This window comes from Hyaena hyaena, unplaced genomic scaffold, assembly GCF_003009895.1.
Source record: "Hyaena hyaena isolate Hyena2069 unplaced genomic scaffold, ASM300989v1 scaffold_250, whole genome shotgun sequence".
NCBI classification, from domain to species: domain Eukaryota; kingdom Metazoa; phylum Chordata; class Mammalia; order Carnivora; family Hyaenidae; genus Hyaena; species Hyaena hyaena.
In genome coordinates, this window is record NW_024080882.1 from 1701930 (window position 1) to 1722453 (window position 20524).

The following is a 20524-nucleotide window of genomic DNA, read 5'->3' on the forward strand; positions in this document are numbered from 1 at the left end:
CAAATAAACCTAGGACTGGCCACTTAGGCCTCCATGGTGTTATATTAAGGTATATACTATACTGCCTACTAGATAGGACTCTACCAATTCTGCTACTATGTAGAACCCTATTTCACCTGATACACAGTCATAACCTGTTTCTTTGTTGTTGCTGTTCTACTTTCAAGGTTACTTTTTACTTTCCACATGCAAATACAAGTCCAAACAAAACCTTTCATTTTTCTTATAGACTTGGAATAAACTGATAAAAAAAAAAAAACAAAAAAAAAAAAACTACAGACTTGAGAAGAGTTGATCTCCATTTTAGTACAAAGCTTATCCAGAAGTTACAAGGAGATACGTGTACAATGAAGAATGACTCTAACATAGGATTTCTCCCCAGGAGTTTATTTGTAAACAGATTGAAAGTTTGTTATTTCTTTACCTCAATCCAATCAATTTCTAAATAAGTAAGCTTTAGACTTGTTCTAGGTAATGTTCACAAAAAAAAAAACTTATGCTATATCTTGAAATTATGTAAGAACAGAATTCCTGACAATCTCTAAGACAAATCAGAAAGAATCAGAATTTTGTTCTCTATGATGCATGTTAGCGAGCCAAAGAAATCTGTAGCTACATTGTCCTTGAAAGAAAGAAGCTTCACACTCAATAGGAAATACATACTTTGGAGATTATCCTGACAAAAACCATATTCAAAACAAATCTCACATTATAAGATTACAAACCTTGCCTTGTTGCATTGAGCAGTCTACACATCCTACTTGAATATTTCCATGTTTAGCTCCTGGGATTATTTGTAACCTTTCAAAATCACTTCCCAGTATAACAATGTCACATCCAGATGCATAAGCCTAAAAGAAAAAAAGAAAAAGAAAGAAAAAAAGAACAAAGTAAAACAAAAAGAATAAACTTGTCAGAACATATTTATTATGTAGAATACTGGCATTATATATTATATTTTAAGTAAATATTATGTTTTAACAGAGTAATTTTAAATACCCGTTTAAAAAAATATCTGTGTAACGAGAATATTTCCTTTACTTATGATATTCAGTCCCATCAGCAAATTCAGCCAGTCCTGTCTGCAAAATGTTCACTTCTTCCATTGCTAATGAATGGTACTGCTCTTGTCTAAGCTATCTACCTCCTGCACTACTATTTTTTTTTTAAGTTTATTTATTTTGAGACTGGGCACACTCATGCATGAGCGAGGGAGGGGCAGAGAAAGAAGGAGAGAGAATCTTAAATGGATTCTGTGCTGACAGCACAGAGCCTCACCCAGGCTTGGAACCCACAAACTGTGAGATCATGACCCAAGCAGAAATCAAGAGTCAGATGCTCAAAGAAATGAGCCACTCAGGCGCCTCCCTTCTATATAATACTATTAAGAGACTGCTTCCATTCTTGCTTCTCTCTAAATGCTTTCCACACAAAAAGTCATTCTTTTAAAGTAGGCTCCATACCCAATATGGGGCTCAAACTCAAGACCCCAAGATCAAGAGTTGCATGTTTTATCAGGTGAGCCAGCCAAGCTCCCCAAAGTGCCCTCTCTTAAAAATGTTTATTAAAGCAAGTAATTTGCCCTGCTTAAACCTCAATAGTTTATCCAGTAGACATGGAATAAATCAACTCCTTACCATGGTTCAATGCCCTAAATTATTATACTAACTCTCTAAACCCATCTCAAGCTACTCTTTCCCTCCTTGGATAGGCTCCAGTCCATACAGGGCCCTTCCTTCTGTTCCTGTGGCATACCTCATCTTTTTCCACCTCAGTGTGTTTTATCCACCTCTCTCCTAATTGATCTTTGTCTAGCTAGCCTTTTTTCAATATTCAGGTCTTAGTTCCCAAACACCCTCTGTCTCTCATTACTTTCCATCACATCACTATTTACTTCTTCAAAGCTCGTATCACAATTTTTAAGTATCTTGCTTATTATCAACTTCTACTACTGCAAGTTCCAAGACAAAAAGAGAACATCCAAGTATATCCTATTCTCTGTTCTATCCTCCAATTCTAAATAATGGGGCTTCTTTATAAATACCTATGGAATCAAAGAAGTATTTAACTTCATAAAACAGCCACCATAACCAAACAAATAAAAAGGTATAGTTCAAGGCTTGCTGGCAAGCATTTTATAGCTCTTTTTGATTTTTACAATTAGCAGAACTCTTCCAATCAGAATTCATTTTTTATCTTTTAAAAAATTTTATTTTAATGTTTATTTATTTTGGAGAGAGAGAGCACGTGTGCTTATGAGTGCTAATGGGGGAGGGGCAGAGAGTGAGGGGAGACACAGAATCCAAAGCAGGCTCCAGGCTCTGAGCTGTCAGCATAGAACCCAATGTGGGGCTCAAACCCACTGACCATGAGATCATGACCTGAGCTGAAGTTGGACGCTTAACCAACTGGGCCAACTAGGCGCCCTTGTATCCTTTTCTTTAACTTCTTAGATCACAGGAGTTTCTTGTGTTACAAAGTACGTGGCTGTCTTCCCAGAATTTACCTATATAAGCCAGCATGAAGTATAACACTGACAATAAAACATCTATCACAAACTGTTTCCCATCCAAAAATAAGTTCAACGTATTAGTAATTATTTACTTTCTCATCACTTTTGCACCTGCACATTTACCTCACTTAATGTAAAAAATATTATACTTAATATATACTTCATGACCTTAATTCCTATCAAAGCCAAAATTCCAGAAAAAATATTTGGAAAGAAATTTGAGAGAACATGCAAATAAATCTGCTCATACTACAGATAAGAAAATGAGGCTTAACAGGCTGACATAACTTCTTAGTGGCAGAATGGGCCTCAGAATCCTGATTGCTTTTGATTCTTGACCTAGTGCTAGTTCCCTAGCACCACTAACTTCCCTAGTTAAGTGTGCTTGTCCGGAATTTTCCTAGAAGAAATGACTGACAATCAAGTACAGTTCTACTAGTGTCACATAGTGGAAAAACTTGGCTCAGTAAACAAACAAAAAAAAATCTCATGATGGTCTGTTCACCTATATAAATATCCAAATCGGAACACATGGCTTGTCACAAGATTATTAGCAAGAATAATTTCCAAAAACTAATTTATGTTAAGCAAAAATTTTCATTCATAATACAGTAAATATCTTAATATTTTAGAAACTGACTTTCCCCCTCAATATTAAATTTTGATGAAGTATTGATTGCCACCGTATCCCAAAACACTGTGTTGAATTCTGAATGTTTAAACACATGTCTTCACAACTTAGACTTCTTTTTACCATACTGAAAATGGTCTATCTTCTTTTAGATATTGTATAGCAACTCTTTTGTCAACCACAAGTCTATCCTGAATTAAGTTTATATTAATCCTGAAGTTCCTCACAAAATTACTATTTAATACAAATAGTATCTTATCTGCAGAGTTGAAAAATGCATCATTATCCCAGAAATAAACATTTAGCCCTACAGAGAGAAAGATGCCAATTTATAATACAATTAATCTTTGACCATTCAAAGATTAACCCAGTCCTGAATTACCCTTGTTCTTTGACTGCTGCTGTATTACACTATTACTCCCTGTCCTTTGACTTTCCCTGAGTGACAGTACTAGAACATATAAAGCTTTCTCTCTCTACTTTTGGTAAACTTTAAGTGAATTGAAAATGACTGATCTTATCTGGAGTATCTCTCTTTCAGTCCCCACTTTCTTCTCTTAGAGTTGTAAGTAATGCATGGCAATAAACTACTATACAGGAAAAAAGGAATATAACCATCTGTAGTCTATACCTCACTAGTGACTATTATGCTTGGTGCTTATAATCAAGATTTTCTGGTATTCTTGAGTACAGAACTTATTTTTCAGTTTATTTGACTGCATAACTAAATACAGACTGCATTAAAGACAAACCATATTTGCATTATGTTCCATTTCTCAGTCATTTTCTTTTTTTTTTTTTTTTAAATGTTTTATTTATTTCTAGGAGAGAGAGAGAGACAGCGTGAGCAGGGGAGGGTCAGAGAGAGAGGGAGTCACGGACTGAAACAGGCTCCAGTCTCTGAGCTGGCAATCAGCACAGAGCCCGACGCGGGGCTTGAACCCACAAACCGCGAGATCACGACCTTAAGCGAAAGTCGGACGCTTAACCGACTAAGCCACCCAGGCGCCCCTCCATTTCTCAGTCATTTTCAAGAATTTGTAAATGTCTCTCCCGAAAACGTCTGCTGTCCATAGAAGACTAGTTAAACTGCAGCACATACCTACAATGGAGTGTAATACAGCTGTAAAAATAACAAGGAAGCAATCTATGAACTGAAATGGAGTGGATTCTTGGGGACACTTTTAAGTAAAAAAAATCAACATACGAAAGGATATGTGTTATATTTGGGGCAAGGAACAAGGAAAACAAGAAAACATACATGGAACTACTTACTATAGTATGAAACACAGGATGGATAAAACTAGGCAATAATAAAGCTGATTACCAACAAAGATGGGGAGGATAAAGTGGAAGAGATACAGGAAAAAAATGACTTTTGAAAACATGTTAACATTATATATATTGAAAAACAAATCAGAGTGGGGGACAGGTAGTGAAACAAAGGAATTAACTGCATTTCAAATGAATACATATCCACACCTAAAGAAAGAAGGGACAAAGGACCTAAGTAACTTATGAACACAGAATGTGATGGTGTATTTTCAGTCTTGGACAGTGAAAAGGAAAAAACTAGTCCACCTCCTGTGTTTCTCCTTTACTCTCACACCACTACCACATTCCCAACACTTCTGACAACAGATGTGGGGTCTTTTAACCAGAAAAAACAATTCTGTGACACAAAAAACTGGGTCTCTGACGATTTAACTCAATTCTGACACTATCTACCTGGGGATAGTGTCAGATCCCATAGGTTAAGGGCTCAGTCTTAACTGAGACTGTCCTACACTTCAGAAGCTAACCTTAAGTAGTAGGACCCCAGATTACCCATAACTTCTGTCCAATTTGGCTACAAATCAGAAGTTCCCATGACCTCCCTCCCTTGGATTTGATTACTTGCTAAAACAAAACTCAGGGAAACACTTACATGTACCAGTTTATTAAAAGATATGATGAAGGATACAGAAGCACAACTAAATAAATGTATAGAGCAGGATCTGGGAGGGGGTTCCAAGCACCAGGAGCTTCCGCCCCATGGAGCTCGGGGAGCATCATTCTCCTGGTACATGGATATGTCACCAACCTAGAAGCTCCCCAAGTGCCATACTCCTGGGATTTCATAAAAGCTTCCTCACACAGGCATGTCAATGATTAACTCCATTTCTAATCCCTCTCTAGTCTCTGGAAAATGGGAGATGGGGCTGAAAATCACAAGCTTCTAAATTTGGCTTAATCTTTCCGCTGACCATCCCAGGAGCCATGCAAGCTCCTGGATTACAGGAGAATGTAATGAGGTGTTTCATTACAACAAAAGATGCTCCTAATTGCCTTACAACTTATGAATTTACAAGGGTTTCAGGAGCTGTGGTAGGACCCAGGGTAAAGAACCAAATAGAAATTAGGGGGCACCTGGCTGGCTTAGTCAGCAGAGTACATGACTCTTGATTTCAGGGTTATAAGTTGGAACCCCACACTGGGCAAAGAGATTACTTAAAAGAAAATCTAGGGCGCCTGGGTGGCTCAGTCCCTTAAGCATCCAACTCTTAATTTCGGCTCAGGTCATGATCTTGAGGATCATGAGATCAAGCCCTGCTTCAGGCTCTGTGTTGACAGTGAGGAGCCTGCTTGGGATTCTCTCACCCCCCTCTCTACTCCCTCCCATGCAGCATATGGGCATACACTCTCTCTCAAAAATAAACTTTTTTGAAAAATTAATATTAAAAAACTGTTAAACTAAAAAAAAAAAAAAAAAAAGAACCAAGTATTAGAAGACGTGATGCTCCTTATGTTCTTATCACTTAGGAACTTAGAAGAGTTTCAGGAGCTCTGTGTCAGAAACTGGGGACAGAGACCAACATATGTATTTTCTATTATTTCACAGGCAGGGTGGGGAGAAGTACAGACAAATCCTGATTGCTTATTGTATATTGTTTTGTAATTATACTGGTAGGGACAATGCAATTCTGAAACTATTTTAAATGTATTACAGAACTGAGCAAATTAGCCAAGGATCTCATGGTGTAAGGAAGAACAAAGATACAAAATAAGATGCAAGACAGTCAAGTAAGGTTGTACTGGAATTGGAAATATTGGTATAAATACCGTGCTTTCCAAAATATGCATATTTCCATGCATCCATGTAAATATATGTTTGCATATGTGTACATATGTGCATGCTATATGCATATATATATGCATTATGTGCTGGTTCTGTCCACTGAAAAGGCCAAGAAGCATAAACATCCCAGAGGCAATGAGATCACTTAGCACCTTGATCTTGATGTCCAATAGCATTCTCTACTAAAAGAAACAAAAGTTCTCTTGAATAATTACAGCAATGGCGCAGGGTAGCCACAATGAGGTCACAGAATACCATTATACTGGAAAGAAGATGCTTTAAAAAAAAAAACAAAAAACAAAACAGGCAAGAGCCATCATCAGTGGCTATTTGACCTAGGGGCAAATTATGATGGGGAGTCAGGTTATTTGCATGGTCTTAAAACTCTCTCACACACTGCTTATCAGTTGCAAGAAGAAGGAAAAAGAGAAATTTGTTGTACAGGGGAGATACTGGGCAACACCTTCAAGAGTCATCAAAATTAACATCACTAATGATAGGTATCATGTACAACTAGAGAACACAACATTATCTGTGCAGAATTTTGGCCAAGAATGCATAACCTCACTCTAATCAAGAGGAAACATCAGACAAATGCAAAATGAGAAAAGGTTTGTTTTTTAAAAGTGGGAAGGATGTGTACTATACTCTTCAAATGTCAATGTTGAAATAAATTTTTTAAAAAACTGGAGAAATGATGCTAAACAGACTCAATAACTAAATGTAATCCCATGGTCTGAATCTTGTACTAGAAAGGATAAATGCTGTAGAGAATGTTGTCCTATCAACTAACAGAACTGGGACATAGGTAACACATTAGCTAAAAGTTTACCAATATAAGTTTATGAAGCAGATAACTGTACTGTTATTATATAACAGAATACTTATCTTATCATGAAATAAAACTAAAGTATTTGAGGATAAAAAATTACGACATATGTTAATTATTTCAAAGGGTTCAGGAAAAAAAATTATGTAGGCATACACGTATCCAAGGAGCACAAATGATAAATAAAATGGTAATCAGTTATTGCCAATAGTCAAATCTAAGTAAAGAGAGTATGGGTGCTCCTTGTATTATATATATTTTATAACTATTTTTAGGTATGAAATTATTTCTAAATGGTTATTTTCAATGTAGTGATAAAAACATCTAAAATTTAATTGTTTTTAAAAATTTAAAACAAAAAATGCTGTGACTTCTTTGTGCTTTCTTTTATCTTTCACTCTCATAGTCTTCTGGGCCTATTTTTTTCTCTTTGGCAGGATACTGCAAGGCCAAGCAAAGTGCTTTTCATTGGTAACAGATTTAATCCCTACAACAAATACTGTAAAGTACTCACTTTAATCACCCCATTTTACTGATAAGCAAATACAAGATTAGACAAATTGGCCTGAGTGTTAGAGCCAGTAGGAGGCACAACTGAGACCAAAACCAAGTTATAACTATTGGGAAAGGACAGGCTCTTACTTGTTCTGTTACGCTGCCACACAATGCCTTACAAACAAACACTGGCATGAATTGAATAATTTTTCTCTAATTTCTTCCCATAATTAAAAATGTCTTATTCAGATTGTGAAGCAATCAGAACTCCCATAAGTGATGATAGGAATATAAATTAAAATGGTACAATTCAAGATGCCTAAGTTGCTCAGTCAGTGGGTTGAGCATCCAATTCTTGATTTCGGCTGAGATCATGATCTCATGGTTCATGAGACTGACCCCCTCTGCCATCAAGCGCAGACCCTGCTTGGGATTTTCTCCCTCCCTCTCTCTTGCCCCTCCCCTGTGGTCAAAATAAATAAATAAACATTAAAAGAAAATAAAAAAGCAAAATGGTACAACTACTTTGGAAAGCTAAACACATGCCTAACCAATAATTCAGCAATTCTACTCCTACGTTTATATACTAAAACACATGCATAAGAACATTCAAAACTATTCATCAACACTCCAAGGTAGAAGCAACTCAAACACCCTTCAACAATGGAAAATATAAATAAGCTGTAATCATACAATGGAATACTAGAAAGCAATTGTTCTCAAACTCCCTGGTCTCAGGAATTCTTTGAACTCTTAAGAAAATATTGACGTTAACTCTCTTCCCTTTTTTCTCCTCAAGGGCTTTAGTATTTGTATGTTATCACTACCAATACTTTCTCTTTTAGAAATTAAAGCTGAGAAAACATAATATACCAACTAAATCAGTTATGAAAATCTTCCAACAAATAAAAGCCCAAGATCAGGTGATTTCACCAGTAAATTCTACCAAACATCTGACAAAGAATTAATGCCAATCCTTCTCAAACTCTTACAAAAAACTGAAGAGGAAAGAAACACTTACAAACTAACTCATTTTGCAAGGCCAGTATTCTGCTGTTAGAAGTCTACACAAGGTGGAGAGCTTGGGTGGCTCAGTCAGTTAAGCATCTGACTCTAGATCTAGGTATAGGTCATGATCTCATGATTTGTGAGATCAAGCCCCACATTGGGCTCTGCACTGATAGCATAGAGCCTGCTTGGGATTCTATGTCTCCTTCTCTCACTGTTCCTTCCCAGCTTGCATACACAAGCTGACTCTCTCAAAATAAATAAATAAATAAATAAACATTAGAGGAAAAAAAGAAGCTTGGACAAGGACACTACAGGAAATTACATACCAATATGCTTGATTAACATAAATGTAAAAATTCTCAACAAATACTAGCAAACCAATTTCAACAGCACATTAAAAAGATTATATACCATAATCAAGTGAGATTCAAGGATAGTTCAATAAAGGCCATATATGACAAGCCCGCAATATGAACGCTACATTCAATGGTGACAAGCTGAAAGCTTTCTTCCTCTAAGATTAGGAAAAAGGCAAGGATGCCTACTTTCACCACTTCTATTAAAAAAAGCACTAAAAGTCCTTGTCAGAGCAATTAGGTGTGGAAAAAAAAAACAAAAAAAAGCATCCAAATCAGAAAGAAACACATAAAAATGTCTCCGTTTACACTTAACAAGATATTATATATTGAAATCCCTAAATGCCCTACTTGTGGGATACAACTTGTGGGATACAACTTGTGGGATACAACAAACTTGTGAGATACAAAATCAATACATAAAAAAAATCAGTTGCATTTCTATATATTAACAATGACCTATTCAAAAAAATTCAGAAAACAACTTACAATAGCATCAAAAAGAATAAAATGTTTAACAATAAATTTTAAAAAGGTGAAAGATATACTGAAAACTATAAGACAGTGATTAAAGAAACAAGATGACACACAAAAAAAGGAAAAATATTTTTGTGTGCTTAGAATGGAAAAGTATTGTTAAAATGTCCACAGTACTCAAAGCAATCTACAGATTCAATGCAATCCCTATCAAAATTCCAACAGCATTTTTCACAGGAAAAAAAAACCAAAATTCATATGAAGCCACAAAAGACCCCAAACAAATAACCAAAGCAATCTTGAGCAAGAACTAAGCTCAAGCCTTCACACTTGTGATTTCAAACTATATTACAAAGCTATATAAATCAAACAGTATGATACTGGCATAAAGACAGGCACATAGACAAAAGGAACAGAATCATGAGATCATACACAAACCTATGCACATATGGTCAACTAATCTTCAGCAAAGGCACCAAGAAAACATAATGCAAAAAGGTAGTCTTTTCAATAAATGGTAATGAGAAACTGCACATCCACATGCAAAAGAATAAAACTGGACCCTTATACACAAAAATCAACTCAAAATGGATCATAGACTTGAATGGAAGACGTGAAATCATGAAATTCCTAAAAGGAAACATAGAGGAAAAACTTCTTGACATTGGCTTTATTGATGAGTTTTTTGATATGACATCAAGAACACGAGGAGCAAAAGAAATAATAAACAAGGGGGACTATATTAAACTAAAAAGCTTCTGCACAGCAAAAGAAACCATTAACACAATGAAAAGGCAACCTACAGAATGGGACAAAAGTTTGCAACTCTGATAAGGAGTTAATATCCAAAACATAAGGAACTCATATAAATCAATAAAACACAGTCTGATTAAAAATGAGTAGAGAACTTGAATCTGTCTTTTTTTTTTTTTTCAAAAAAAGACATACAAGTGGCTAACAGGTATTTATTTATTTATTATTTAATTATTTATTTCATAATAAAGTTTTCATCACTAATCATGAGGGAAATATAAAGCAAAACCACAAGGAGATATCACTTCACACCTTTCTAATGAAAGGCTGTCATCAAAAAGACAAGAGATGATAAGTGTTGGTGAAGATGCAGACCAAAGAAACTCTTGTGCACTCTTGTTGGGAATGTAAACTAATGTATATACTATGGAAAACAGTATGAAGGTTCTTAAAATAGAAGTACCATACAAGTTAGCAAAGTTCTGGGTATATATGCAAAGATGATGAAATGACTATCTCAATGAAATACCTGCACTCCCATATTCAGGGCAGCATTATTCACAATAGCCAAGATTCACAATAGCCAAGATATGGAAAAAACCTAAGTGTCCAAAATGGACGAATGGATAAAGAAAATATGGTATATATACACAATGGAATAGTATTCACCCATTAAAAAAAAAAAGATTCCTTACATCTGTGACAACCTTGACAGCATAATACTAAGTGAAATAAATCAAACAGAGAAAGACAAATATGCTATACATGTATTCCTTACACAGGATCTAAAAACATTATACTAATAAAAATAGAGAATAGAATGGTGGTCGCCAGGGGCTGAGGGTTGAGGGAGATGGTAGATGCTGGTCAAAGGACACCAACTTTCAGCTGTTAGAGAAATAAGTTCCAGGGATCTAATGTACAGCATGGTGACTGGAGTTAACAATATAGTATTATATCCTTCAAAGTTGCTGTGAGAGTAAAGCTTTAATGTTCTCACCATAACAACAAAACGGTCATGAGGTAATGTAAAGGGTATGTTAACTAGCCTTACTGTGATAAACATTTCACAATATATACTTGTATCCAAATCCTCACACTATATACCTTAAATAATGATGTATGTCAGTTAGGTCTCAATAAAGCTGGGGAAAAAAAGAGATGAATCTGTAAAGATAACCCAAACAAGGTATCATCCCAAAATCACTTAGAATAGACATATCTTCTTAGGAATAGTTCTAATAGACTATTAAAATTAATTCAATCTAAATAAAAATTTTAAAAAATATAAAATTAATTCAATCTCTAGAGTATATACAACATGATGAGGATATAAGCATGGAATTATATCAGGCCCGCCCCCCACCAAAAAAATGAAACCACTTTAAAGTGGGCTATGTATTTACCACTAAATTCTTAAAATAATCAATCAACCTGGTTTAAATAGAAACCTAAGGAGTAATACAATACACAGTATTTCTAAACAAAAATCTAAAACTAGTTTGACAAATTTCGATAAAATAAATTATCCTCAAAGGTGCCCTGACTATACTGTGTAAAGTTATCAAACAATAACAACAACACTGATTTATCAAATAAACTATAACATCACTTGGTCTTCAAATTTAATATGCATATATTACAACTGATACATGAGCTACTTGTATCAAGAGATCTGTAATCAGAACAATCTATTACTAACCAATGAAAATTAAATTACCAAATGAAAATTCTTTTACATAATGTATAAATATAAGAGGCTTACCGATTTTGAAGCTAAACAAGATGCATAGGAAAAACTGAGTTCATACGTAGGCTATCAAGCATATAATGATGATTTTTAACTTTAAATTTTGGCAGAGAACCTTCTCAAATATTCTAAGCTCCAAAATTATCCAAGACTGTAACAGCCAGTGTTCAAACTGGAAACCTTGTGACTTCTGTAAAACACTTAGATTTTTTATTTTCACTGATTCCCTTTAACCAACCATACCAGGTATATATTCCAAGGAATTTCTTCCTGGTATATTTCCTGGTTAAATGACTTGAGTTTGGTATGTTGTAATTAACATTTCTCTCATGTTTAACCATATGTTAAAAATCAGTACTGCTTCGGGGCGCCTGGGTGGCTTAGTCGGTTGAGCGTCCGACTTTCGCTTAGGTCATGATCTCGCGGTTCGTGGGTTCGAGCCCCGCGTCGGGCTCTGTGCTGACTGCCAGCTCAGAGCCTGGAGCCTGTTTCTGTCTGTGACTCCCTCTCTCTCTGACCCTCCCCTGCTCACGCTGTCTCTCTCTCCTAGAAATAAATAAAACATTAAAAAAAAAAAAAATCAGTACTGCTTCAGTAATGTTAACAGTACGAATACTATTTAAAATATAATATTTAAAAATGGACCGTTTTTAAAAAGAAGCCCAATGTAGTTCTCATACGGTGCCACATGAAAATCACAAAAATCTTTTTCCAGATATGAATAGTATCAAACTTTCCTCTCCTGTATTCTCTCTACTTTTGGAAGACCCACAAGCTCCTTCCAAAAAAAAAAAAAAAAACCCTTTCTAGCCTCCCACCTATAAAGATTTCCCTAGAATGAACAAAACACAAAGCTAAAGGATGCTTACTATGACAGAAAGTGTTGGAAGGAGAAGGCTAATTCAGCCTCCATTTCTCTACTAACAGCTGTCTCCGGATAGCTGCAGTCAGTCTTTTGACTTCTAATCTGGGTCCCCTTGGCTGTAAACACTGGGTTGTCAAATACAAAAGGGAACCTGGACCTCTAACATGTTTGCTTTCTCTTCTATAGCAAAGATGTTTAAATTCCAAACTAGAGACAGGAAGTCCTAAATATTAACACAATCTGTCCCTTACAAATTACCTCCCTTTCCATTTCATTTAAAACACAGTTTCAATACTAACTATAGATAAGCTATGAAATGAAAAGAAAAAAACAATCTACTGTGTATCAAAGTGCATATGTCATCAGTATTCACAGAAATACTAGAAAATCTAGATTCCAATTAACTGTGACTCTTTTTAACTTATCACTTGTCCTTTATAAACAAAATAGTTTTTATTCTAAAAACAAAAGTTTTCAACAGATCAGGACCAGGTTGCTCACGTATTTTCACTCTAAAAGCAGTAGAAAATTAACAAGGAAAAAAAAGTGAGGGAAGCATTCAGGTAAATAAAGAAAAAATAAAGAAATTTTGCTTAGCACACAGGAAATTTTTCTCCGTTGTTCACCTGATATTGAGGGTAAAACACGTAACAAGTAACTTAGAAAAATTTAAAGGAAACTTTTTTAAAGTTTATTCATTTATATGAGAGAGAGAGAGAGAGAGAGAGAGAAAGTGTGCGCACAAGTCAGGGAGGGGCAGAGAGGGAGAGGGAGGATCTCAAGCAGGCTACTCACTGTCAGCTCAGAGCCCGAGGCAGATCTCACCACAGCGAGATCACAATCTGAGCCCAAATCAAGACTCAAACCCGTGACTGAGCGACCCAGGTGCCCCTAAAGAAACTTTAACAGAAATATTTTATTTGGGCTCAAATATAAATTATTAAAGCTATTTTAAAATACAGCGATTTTTAATTATATTCCAATGTCTTCTTTATCTCTTATTCATCAATTCAACCAGTATTTATTTGCCAAGCATTAGAATGAGCATGATTTGAATTTCATAATCATTGACATTTTTGAGGGTTTTACATAAACACTAAACTTAGTACTTCCCATGTAACAACCCTATGAATAGTACCACTTTGTCCCTATTTAACAGATAAGAAAAAAAGGAATTTAAAGAGTATAAAAGAACTTGCTCATGGATATACAAAGAACTGGAAGGAGCTAGTCTGGAAATCAAATCCAAGTAATGTCTCTACTAATAGGAGTCACCAGTTCTTTAATCACTGCTCTAGATGATCAGAATGAAACCATGGGAGACATACACAAAGCAATACTGGTTAATGATACAATGAAAGTACAAATAAAGTGCTTTGACAGCATTAGAGACATGGTCACTGCCTTCTAGAAGTTCTCATACTAAGAAGGAAGTCAAAATATTCAATGCCAGTTTAAGCAGTAAAAATGTACTTAATACTTAAGACAAACAAACTGCATTAGTAAGGGCGTATTTTAAAATCCAGAATTCATGAGAGTAGGCATTCAATTTCAATTTAAAACCTGTCAGACTTTATTTAGCAAACAGGATCTCATTTCTTGTAATTCTTCAAAACAAGAACAGTTATCTGCAAACATGCAAAGGGAGGAATTACAAACACAGGATGTCTTCACAAAAGGCATAAAGTACCAGGAGGAATAAAATCATTCTTCAAGGGGGCCTACAAGAGGAAGATCTCATGTCTCTCCCTCTAGCAATTCAGATTTTTTTTTTTTAGTCCATATATACCAACTACCATTAATGTTATCTTCCTATCAAGTCCAAATTGGAAAATGTTAAAAACAGAATTCAAGGAGTAAATAATAAATAGATTTTGCTTATTAACATAAAGAAACAGACAACTTTGAGATAAATTTAAGAAGAACATGGTGTCGAGGAAACTGAAGGCAAAAAACTTAGTTTATGACAGAACTGCCAACTTAATGTTAAAGAGTCAGAGATGGATTGGGTACAAAGGAAGATGACTGTTAATCCTTAAACTACCACCCAAATTCCAGAGAGCCGGAATCTCTTTATACTAAACAAACAAAAATTTATTTTTATCAAATTTACTAGACTACTTTTTTAGATCTGGCAGAAATCTGCAGTATGCTTGGTAGGCGATGATTAAAGCCTAGCTTAGAGAAACAGATTTTAAAGATTTTTAAATTTTCTTACTTAAAAAAATTTTTTTAAGTTTATTTATTTTGAGACAGAGAGAGAGAGTGCGTGCGCCAACAAGCACGAGTTGGGTAGAGGCAGAGAGAGGAGAGAGAATCCCAAACAGGCTGCATGCTATCAGCCTAGAGCCTGATGTGGGTTTGAACTCACAACCCTAAAATCATGATCTAAGCTGAGATCAAGAGGTAGATGCTAAACCAACTAAGCCACCCAGGTGCCCCCTATTTTTTAATGTTTATTTATTTTTGAGAGAGCATACGAGTGTGAGCAGGGCAAGGGCACAGAGAGAGGGAGTCAGAGAATCCAAAGCAGGCTCCTCGCTGTCAGAGCAGAGCCTGGCTTGGGGCCCAAATCCCGGAACACTGACATCATGACCTGAGCCAAAGTCGGAAGCCCAACCAACTGAGCCCCCAGGCGCCCCAGAAACAGATTTTAAAATAAGGTCGCAGACCTGAGCAATGAGCTATATGATGGTATAGAATAATCATATATAGTCTCTGGCACATTACCTCACCTCTTCTTTAAAATAACATGGAGGCATTCACCAAGGTATTATATACACTTAGAGAGATCTTCTGGGTGTCTAATAGGTCAGTCTATCTTATGTGCTTTGAAGTTCACCCTATGGCTTATATAGATTCTGAAAGTCTTAGAGAAAGTTGTTAGAATTCACACTGGATAAAGCGCTCATAAAACTTTAGGAGATGTTACCATCCTGTAATCTCCCACTAGGAAAACCTCCGTAGGATGCTATTTATTTCCTGTATCTAAACAGCAAGAGCAGAGAGCAGTGTCCAGCTACAGAGAGTCTGTTATAGTTTAGGGAGACCCTTAGAATTTAATCTCCTCCTGAGTTATTAAGACTAGGTTAACATTTAGAATTAGAATCTCTAAAAGCAGCTAGTGTCAAGTGCAAGCTAAGGTGTGTACGAATATCTCCAGGGTGGAGGTACAAACTGTTTCTAGGAGCAAAATACTTAGTTGCCTCAGATCTAAAAGCACAATTTAGGTTTGGAATACCTGTTACCATGTTAAATCATGACTACTATTTAATCTCATATTTATTCTGACCGACAAAGATCCCGTAACAATTCATAAGAGAAGAAAATCTGGGGGGATCTGTGAAGTTTTCTACTCTGTGTCACTTGTTTATGTAAAAATAAGTTTTACTCTTCATTACAACCAAGAGATAGTGACACAAGTTGTAGCAAATATCCTCAGCATTATATATATATACATACATGTTTACATATCCAATACCGACTTATAGTTTGAAGTTATTCTAAAAATTACAGTTAAAACAGAAAACGCCGGGGTACCAGGGTGGCTCAGTCGGTCAAGCGTCCGACTTCAGCTCAGGTCATGATCTCGTGGTTCCTGGGTTCCAGCCCCGCATCAGGCTCTGTGCTGACAGCTCAGAGCCTGGAGCCTTTTTCGGATTCTGTGTCTCCCTCTCTCTCTGCCCTTTTCCCACTCACACTCTGTCTCTATCTCTCTCAAAAATAAACATTAAAAAAAATTTTTTTTGAAGCAGAAAATGCCACTATACTTCTAAGCAGCCTTAAGTTTGGGGCCCTCTTCCTTCCCATATCTGAGGAAGACAAATGAAAAACGAGTCATTTTCAGTCAACCTTAACCTGGAACTACCACTACATACATACCAGGTAAGTTTTACTGAAAAACTGTAACGAAACTTTTAGTAACTGATGTGAGCAATCCAAAATAAATAAAAGTTTCCCAGGATTTCTAAACTGCTATATATGGAATTCAAAGGATGGCGGGTGCGAATTATTCATGAAAAATACTTTTTTCTTTCCAAACTTATTAATCGGTGAATTTGAAGAAAAGTAAATGAAAACACCGTTTTCACTGTATTACTCGGCGCTAGATGTTGATAGCAAGCAATCAGTGATTAAGACGCCCACCTTTTTTTTTTTTTTTTTAACTACCAAGATATTTGACCTTAACTTAGTATAAAGGAATGAAACCAATCCCAACTCCTTCTAAATTTCACAATTTAAGCCTACGGAGTCGGGTAGCGAAAAGCCTTCCTACACATTACAACAACGACTTCTGGATAAACGATTTGGGGAAACCATTCCAGTGTAAGGACGTCAGCCTAGAAACTTTAAAAATCCTACGAAACATTCTAACTTCCGAGCCAGTACCTCGATGACCGACATGTTTCTACCTCCTTCGCTCTCAAAAGCCAGGACCGCCGGGTCCTAGGGGCGCGCACCCGCGGATCCCAGTGCGGAGGGGGCCAGGCGTTCTCGGCCTCGGCCCCGTGTGGTCCTGGGCCGATGCCGGCTGACTCAGGGGCGCGGACCGGCCACGGGCGACGCGGGAGCCTCCCTCACTCACCGTGAAGCGCTGGTCGCCGACGCTGCCCACGGAGAAGCAGTGGTCGCCAGGGTTCACAGCCCCGGTCAGCACCTGGTGCAGGTTCATGTCTGCGTCTTATTCCAGCAACGGACGCCGCGTCCGGCTCATGCCCAGGGTCGCCGGCCGCTTCCCTCTCTCCTTCCCTCAGGGGCGGCGGCCGCTCTTGGGCGGCGACGGCGGCAGCGACAGGCGCCAGGAGCCGGAGCCGCTCAGCCGCGGCCCGCAGTTCATCCCGAGCCCTGGCGGGCGAGGCCCGGAGGGGGCGGGCCGCCGAGGGGGCGCAGCGCCGCGCTCGTCAGCGCACCTGTCACAGCCGGCGGCAGGCCCAGGTGAAGCTCGGGGTCGACTCAAGGGCCGAGACCCCGGGCCGACTCACCGGCCAGCAGGGCCGCGACGTCCACACACTTCCCCTGGGCTCCGAGTGGCTGGCCCTGACGGATCCCAGTGGCGCAGGCAGCACGCGCTCGCCTTCTCCCCCTGACCTGTCCCTTCCCGGCTCCGGTGCCCGTCACCCCCACTGGCCTTTGCCGCTCACTACGCGTCGCTAGGACCCTGCAGCCGAAATATCGCGAGACTTCCCGGGATGAGGGTAGGTACTGCGGTAAAGGATGCTTTTTTTTTTTTTACCACAGTTTACAAATCAGCAAGTGGCTACGAAAATGCCTCGTCTAGTCAAATGCTGACCAATCCCGAGCTCCAGTCCACGTAGGGCCCCGCCCACCGGTGAGGACAGGCCAATCTCGTTGAGGCTGGTGAGTGAGTCTAAGTGAGTCTGTTCCTAAATAAGGAGCCTAGCAGAAACCCAGTGAGCCCAGAATGAGGTGAGAGTTGTCAAATGTTGCCTTAGGTTAGGACTTAATCTGTCGGGCCAGAAAGCTTGAAAGGGAAAAGTGCATTATAAATGGAGTTGCAGTGTCCTCCTTCCTGGTAGAAACTACAAGTCCCAACAGGCACCGCTCCTTGAAGGCGGGGCGTGTAGACTCTGAGTAAATGTGACCGGTCTAGCGTCTCTTTCCCAGCGTCTGGTTTTTCTATCCCTACTTGCATTTCCAGCGCGCCAAACAGGGTTATTTTGAAAGACTTAAATTCTCTACAAGTGTTCAAATGAAGCGTTTTCACCTATGTATTCCTTAACATACTTTTCGAACTGGTGCTGATAATAATACTGCAGCAGCCCTCCGTTGAGCGTTTGTTTGGGAAAAACCTAAGGATTCCAAAATGACTAGTGTCACAGTTGCAACTGCTAGATACTCAGTGTATTTTGACACAAGCTGTGTGTTATTATTTATTTATTTATTTATTTATTTATTTATTTCTAGGGGAGAGAGAGAGAGAGCGCGTGAGCAGGGGAGGGTCAGAGAGAGAGGGAGTCACAGACTCTGAAACAGGCTCCAGGCTCCGAGCTGGCAGTCAGCGCAGAGCCCGACGCGGGGCACGAACCCAGGAACCGCGAGATCATGAAAGCGAAAGTCGGACGCTTAACCGACTAAGCCACCCAGGCGCCCCGCTGTGTGTTATTATTGATAAAGGTCTGCTTATATGTCTCCTTCCGTATATTTAAGCCTCTTAAGTACAGAATGTCCGGTTCGCCTCTGTATTCGGAGTGTGGGACGCAGTGCCGGCTCCAATGCAGGCGTTGAGTAAATGTTATACGAGTCAATGTAGATAAGAAGTCTCCACCTAAAAGGAGTAGTTTCTTTAAAAAAAACTGCTAAATTGATTTTTATATCCTTTTTCTGGGGTAAAAAAACACTTTCACACTAATACTGGGACGGGAGGAGCATTAATTTTATTTATGCTTTGCCAACATGTTTTGCAATGTGTACATTTAGTTTATCTTGCAACAGAAAGTTACTTAAAAAGCAGGTTTTAGAGCCATCTCCCTTTTTCAATTTGAAAGATGTAGATGAATTCCATTATTTATCCCAGTCTCTTTACAAAAATAAGAGACTTAAAACTTAATTTGTTTTTTTTTTTTCAAAAAAACTATTTTATTGAGGTCTGACATACTTACAACCTGATCTGTATTTTGATTAATTTAAAATATTCAGAGTGGCTTTAAGTTACTATTATATTTTAGACTCTAAATGGAGTTTTCTGTGTCCCACATAAATTGTATATCTGGCCCAGCATGTTTACTCATTCTGTCCTGCCCAGTTTTTCCTTTTCTAGGGCATGCAGTATAGCAGAATAAAAGAAATTAAGTGACCTAGGAGTTAGGAAATCTAAAATCTAGTCCTAATTTCACATTGGCTATATGACCCTGGAAAAGTTTTGTTAACTTTCAGACGCATTTTCCTCATCTGTAAAATCAGCAAGTTTAATCAGTCAACATTTTCATTCCTGCAACTCAGTACATCTGTTACTTTTTATTAAATTCCTTCAGCCTTCAATTAGACTCCCTGAGTCTGAATTCTGGCCTTGCCACTCACTTAGGTTATTTAATCTCTCTGTGCTTTACTTTCTTTATCTATAAACAGGAGATAAAAGTAGACTTTCTTCATTTAATTATCATGAGGATTAAGTGAGAACAGTGTTTGGTGCATAAAATTCAATACATGTTAGCCATTATTACTATTATTACTATCATTAAATAAACCTAACCTTATGACATATTCTTACTCTTTCTAAGGTTTTCCAAATAGTGTCAAACCCCAGCACAAATCAAACTTTCTAGGGATGCTTAAGATTGCCACCAAAGTTCTGAGGACATTCTAGTCTATCTTAAAACTATGGCCCTACAATACCAAGTGAAAAAGCTTCTTATTCATCAGAAATACTTCTACTACTTTATTAAATTGCCCATTACACAACCTGTCTTTGATAGAAAGCAGATGAACTGTTTCAGTGAAACAACAAAATGCTTGTAGTTTATCTTTTTTCTTCTACTGAAACTCTGGCCTACTGTCTGGTGTTATACAACCCTGAGCCAAGAATGCTTTTTACATTTTTAAATATAAAAAAAGTCAATTGAAGAATAATATTTGGGGCATCTGGTTGCTCAGTTGGATAAGTGTCTGACTTCGGCTCAGGTCATGATCTCATGGTTTGTGAGTTTGAGCCCCGCATCAGGCTCTGTGCTGAAAGCTCAGAATCTGGATCCTGCTTCTGATTCTGTGTA

The 20524-nt window shown here is 37.7% G+C and overlaps 2 protein-coding genes across 3 annotated transcripts in view; one reads left to right on the forward strand and one right to left on the reverse strand.

Annotated features, from left to right (window-relative positions):
- DMXL1 (Dmx like 1) overlaps positions 1–17894 on the reverse strand; it is a 130168-nt gene extending 112274 nt beyond the window's left edge. For both annotated transcript variants that reach the window (XM_039244948.1, XM_039244947.1), the window contains exons 1-2: positions 17383–17894; positions 726–851 (exon numbers count right to left, since the gene is read on the reverse strand). In XM_039244948.1, the coding sequence (XP_039100879.1) occupies positions 726–851; positions 17383–17469 (213 nt within the window). In that variant the 5' untranslated portion in view covers positions 17470–17894. The remainder of the gene's footprint in view (positions 1–725; positions 852–17382) is intronic.
- Positions 17895–18175: 281 nt separating this feature from the next.
- Positions 18176–20524, forward strand: part of DTWD2 (DTW domain containing 2) — a 169452-nt gene continuing 167103 nt past the window's right edge. The window contains exon 1 of the mRNA XM_039244954.1: positions 18176–18224. Within this exon, the coding sequence (XP_039100885.1) occupies positions 18220–18224 (5 nt within the window). The 5' untranslated portion in view covers positions 18176–18219. The remainder of the gene's footprint in view (positions 18225–20524) is intronic.